The following is a 5,572-nucleotide window of genomic DNA, read 5'->3' as shown; positions in this document are numbered from 1 at the left end:
TTGTTGTTTATTTAATTATTATACTTTTTGAATTTAATTTCTTTGTTTGTTGCACTCGCCGCTTTGCCTTTCTGTAGTCTTCGTCATCTTCGTCACAGCCAAATATTTACCGTATTATTTATATATATAGGAGATACATATATAAATACGTGGATATTGCACGCAGCTCCGCAACTTCACCACTTCGAAGCTGGTCGTCTCATTGAAAGCGTTCAATTTATTGTCTTCTGATAAATCGTGTTCTTATTATAGTTTTCACTTAATTGCTGTTGTATGGAACACAAGTCATCGATACCGACAGTAGCGTTGGCTGTTGAGTCGCTGCTAGAGTGATTGCCCATCAAATTATCGGTACCAGCTTCATTAGCGACCGCATTGGCATTGTTGCCATTATTGTTGTTACTGTCATTGGTAGTAGCATTGCAATTGTCAGACGATTGTTTATTGTTGCTACTACCATTGATATTATTATTTGATTTGTGGGCGCTACTATGGTTGGCACGCAGGTTTGCCAAAAATTTCTCTTTGAAAGTATTCGCCGAGTACTTGTGTTCGATGAATGTGGGTGAAATGATGGGCGGGTGGTTGAATATAGGCGGATTAGTATAGTTATTGCCGCCACTTGAAGTATTCAATGAAGTGCCATTGACGCTGACAGCCACGGTAGAAACAGGAGGAACACCGATAACTGCAGCAGGAGGGCGATTGTTGGTCGCTGCTAGTACTGCATTGGTATGAGAATAGATGCTGATGTTGGCGTTGGCGATTGACGAAGCTGCAGTGAGCAGATGCCCGTTCAAGGGCATGCAGGCGGTAGTTGTTGCATTTATTTGTTCTGGAAACAACAAAAGAGAGCAGAAAAAGAAAAGAAATAAAAGTGAACCAAAACAAAACGGAAATAGGAAAAGGATAGACATAAACTTAAAAGAATTCTAATTGTAAAAGAATTTTATAGTAAATCAATTTGTAGAATATTATATTTAACTATAAAAGGAAGTGTTAAATGCTTCTACCGTTTCATAACTTGATTTGACATATTAAACTTAAAACTTTTTTATCGATAAATCTTGGATGAAACTGTAAATATTATCACAGTACTTGTCTTTGACTGAGATTGATTTTCAGTCAGATACTATCACGTCAGGAGTATTTTTTTCAAAATTCTAATACTGTTACAAATAACTGGGAGCTGATTTTGGAGTTGATCAATTGATGCACTGTTTTTTATACCACATGTCAGTGAGCGTATTTTCACTGAAAACATAAACCGAGGAATCAGGAATATGCAATGAAAACAAGCGCCAAAAGCATTTCACCATTATTAATACAATAAAGAAGTTTCATAAAATATATTTTTTAATTAATAAAAAAATAAATGAGGTAGTAGTCGAATAAGTAAATTAAAATATATTTATTCAAAATGAATAAGTTTATGCAGTTTAAATTTCCCCTACTCGTGATATTTAACGAAAATGGAAAAAAGTGAATTTGTACTGATTGAGCATAATTTTTTCCGTAAAAAAAAAAACCATCATCGAAACCAAGGAAAGGCTTGATAAATACTATGGGGAGTTTGCACCTTCAATATAAATGGTTAAACATTGATTTACTGAGTTCCGTTGTGGTGGTACCAGCTCAAGTGGCGCCGAACGTTAAGGTCGCCCAAAAGAGATCGTCGCGCCAGAAACCATCGATGAAATCCATGAAATAATATTGGACGATCGGAGAGTGCAGGTGCATGCATGTATGAGGTGGCTTAGGCTGTAAGCATCTCAACTGAGCGGTTACATCACATATTACACGTATATTTAGATATGAAAAAAACAATCCGCGCGATAGGTGCCGCAATCGCTCACACTCGACCATAAACGCAACTGTGTGAGAAGTACTTGGCGCTGTTCAGGTGCGATACGAACGAGGTTTTGTACCGTTTTGATCGTCAATCAACAGTGGATTTCTCCGGGTGAACGTGCTCACAGTTTGTTGGAATATACGCGGCGTCATTTACATCGATAACCTTGAAAAGGATAAAAGGGATCACCGGGCGAATACTACTCGGAGCTTTTGCGCAGATTCAGTATTGACTTGAAGCAGAAACGACAGCATTTGGCGAAGAAAAAACTACTGTTAGATCAAGACAATGCACGGGTGCACAAGTGTGTAGTCACCATGTAAAAAATTCATAAATTGGGCTACGAACTGTTTCCCAACCTGAAAAAAATGTCTGGACGGTAAGAGATTTGGATCGAATGAAGAGCTCATCACTGAATCAAAACGCTTAATTTGAGGGCCTTCATATTGACGGATTAAAAAAAAAATTAAAAACGGTGAAATAAAACGATTTTTCGCCGCAATATATATATTTTTTATTCAAAAAACCACAGACTATTCAAATACGGTTAATATTAAAAAAAAAAATATCGACATTCACTGAACATAGAGTTCGATCAGGTGGGCGTTCAACATCTAAAAATACTTTTTTTTTTTTCAATAGCAAACGAATGTATATTTTTCATACACGCGAGGCTGCCGCGAACGGCGTAATCGACTCGTCGACATTGCAGTCGAGGGTGTCAACGGCAGATAATTTTGAGGTGGTATCGGGCATAAACTTAACGAGAGGGAAACGTTTAAAAAAGAAAATGAGGCGAAAGATAGTTTTTTGAAATATAAAGCAAAAAACATTGACAGAAGTGTTAATATAAGTGGAGCCTCTGAGGTTAGAAAAAAAAACCGTAAAAGCACATGAGAAAAACATGGATAATGAGGAAAGTACCGTCAATAAAATGGCAGAAGAGTAAGTGAGACAATGGATAGCGCGACAGTTAACGGTACAAATAAAAGTACAGCAGCACATTGAACAGTGACGGACAGAGTTGTATAGACACCCACAAAATATTCTTGGTGATGTCTTTGTTTTAATTGATGCAAGAAATTGCGAAGGATAACAGAACCAATAGTGGTAAATCACTATAAGATCAAATCAAAACCCTATAGATTTAAAGATATGGACCGAATTAACGGGTGATTTTTTAAGAGCTTGATACCTTTTTTTTTAAAAAAAAACGCATAAAATTTGCAAAATCTCATCGGTTCTTTATTTGAAACGTTAGATTGGTCCATGACATTTACTTTTTGAAGATAATTTCATTTAAATGTTGACCGCGGCTGCGTCTTAGGTGGTCCATTCGGAAAGTCCAATTTTGGGCAACTTTTTCGAGCATTTCGGCCGGAATAGCCCGAATTTCTTCGGAAATGTTGTCTTCCAAAGCTGGAATAGTTGCTGGCTTATTTCTGTAGACTTTAGACTTGACGTAGCCCCACAAAAAATAGTCTAAAGGCGTCAAATCGCATGATCTTGGTGGCCAACTTACCGGTCCATTTCTTGAGATGAATTGTTCTCCGAAGTTTTCCCTCAAAATGGCCATAGAATCGCGAGCTGTGTGGCATGTAGCGCCATCTTGTTGAAACCACATGTCAACCAAGTTCAGTTCTTCCATTTTTGGCAACAAAAAGTTTGTTAGCATCGAACGATAGCGATCGCCATTCACCGTAACGTTGCGTCCAACAGCATCTTTGAAAAAATACGGTCCAATGATTCCACCAGCGTACAAACCACACCAAACAGTGCATTTTTCGGGATGCATGGGCAGTTCTTGAACGGCTTCTGGTTGCTCTTCACTCCAAATGCGGCAATTTTGCTTATTTACGAAGCCATTCAACCAGAAATGAGCCTCATCGCTGAACAAAATTTGTCGATAAAAAAGCGGATTTTCTGCCAACTTTTTTTGGTAATAAAATTCAATGATTTGCAAGCGTTGCTCGTTAGTAAGTCTATTCATGATGAAATGTCAAAGCATACTGAGCATCTTTCTCTTTGACACCATGTCTGAAATCCCACGTGATCTGTCAAATACTAATGCATGAAAATCCTAACCTCAAAAAAATCACCCGTTACAAAGATAGACCATACCCTTTATAAAGTAGCATTAAATGCGCTTTTGTCGCAAACAATGTCTTGTTAAATGATCAACTGAAACAAACGGGTCTAAGAGCCTTCATTTCAAGGACGGCTTTTGAAACTTATGGTGTTATCAGGGGCGTTCATGTTGTCAGCATTTCTACATGGGTTAGTGTAAACCAACATGTTTACTGCTAGTATTAAGTCATGTTTGCTGTAAGCACTAATGTAAATAGCTCTTAAGTTTATACGAAATTAGTATTTAAGAGAAGGTCAGAGTCTGTTCAGACCATAAGGATTGTTCTTAGCAAATATAAGAGAAGTTGAGTTTTATTTGATACCACTAAAATCTGATAAATTACATCAGAAGTGGTCTGCAAAACCATTGCATAGATAAAAAATGGAAAGTAAAAACATAAGCGCTGAGAGTTATTCACTGTTGCAGCTGAAGACCTGGTGCACGGCCGTTGGCACAAGCCAATTTTAAGAACAATAACACAAATGATGGTGGGAATAACGGTGCAAACAACGACAGAATTTTAAGAAGCAACAATATTATTGACGACGACAACGATGGAGTGTGTTTTCGAAGCGGCATGGTTTGGTACGTAAGCGGCACTTTAGGGCGTCGTCCAGTAAGGCACGCCGAAGACAGCGATAGCGGGAGTTGTACTTAAGCAGAACAATTATCCGTTACCCGCTGAAAAAAGAAATGGAGCTCCTTAAGCGACAAAAGGCTCTGCTTGAAAAAGATAAGCAAATGGCGGGTACACACGAAGAAAGCTTGAACGCAGTCTTAGGTTCCAAAGTCGAATGTGGGTGCCGGAAGAAAATTTCACAAATTATTATAATGACAAGTTCGCCCTAAGAGCGGATTTGAACATAAGCTATGAAGAATTCGCCGACTACCTCGCTGAAGGAACTCCAGACAAGCAACTCCGGAATGAAGAAAGATCGCACAATTTTATGTTACCAAACGAATTTGTGAAAGCATTCTGCTCATATTACATTGCCGGAACGCACAGCATTAAAGCAACGCACCGATGAACGTCTAAGGTGCTACAAATTTAATTGTTCAGGCCACCATTCCAAAGACTGCAGAAAGCCAAAGAAGTATGACCAGTCGTAACAAATAACTAGGTAATATAGCGTAGAATCAGGAGAGTAAGCATTTTAATGTATATAGTACTTAGGCAATCATGTTTATTGCGATGGTCAGAGCCTGTTTAGACCATAAGGATTGCTCTTAGCAGACATACTCTGTCTACACCCTTTGGAGTGTGTTCAGTCAAAAATGCAATGCAATGTAGGTACATAAGGGCTATTCGCGATCCGGTGCAAATGGCCTAGCATCATTGCATTGCAAATTTGTATTGCAAATTATTTGCAATACACAAACAAAATACACGCATTTGCATTTGTCATGGCTTGGCAAATTTGCAATACCGAAAATCCATAGCATAAATATGCTATGCATTGCATTCATAAACAAAACCAAAGCTGATGCACAAAAAGTGTTTTGCAAAAGCTTTACCATGACAGTTTAATAAAGGTCGCTCACAATCCATGGCATATTTCTGCAATTGCATAAATTTGTCAGCTCTTATGCAC

At 38.2% G+C, this 5,572-nt stretch overlaps 1 protein-coding gene across 1 annotated transcript; it reads right to left on the bottom strand.

The window, feature by feature from the left end:
• Positions 1 to 212: 212 nt before the first annotated feature.
• On the bottom strand, positions 213 to 835 carry LOC118754000 (transcription factor mef2A-like; the record flags this gene model as incomplete). The annotated part of the gene is made up of 1 exon (XM_036488871.1): positions 213 to 835. A coding segment is annotated over one exon (623 nt), but the record flags the coding sequence as incomplete, so codon positions are not given.
• Positions 836 to 5,572: the final 4,737 nt, after the last annotated feature.

The sequence above is a fragment of the Rhagoletis pomonella genome, unplaced genomic scaffold (assembly GCF_013731165.1).
Source record: "Rhagoletis pomonella isolate Grant_MI unplaced genomic scaffold, Rhpom_1.0 Rhpom_scaffold_03178, whole genome shotgun sequence".
NCBI lineage: Eukaryota > Metazoa > Arthropoda > Insecta > Diptera > Tephritidae > Rhagoletis > Rhagoletis pomonella.
The sequence above is the reverse complement of the archived record's forward strand: the minus strand, read 5'-3'. Positions and strand labels throughout refer to the sequence as shown.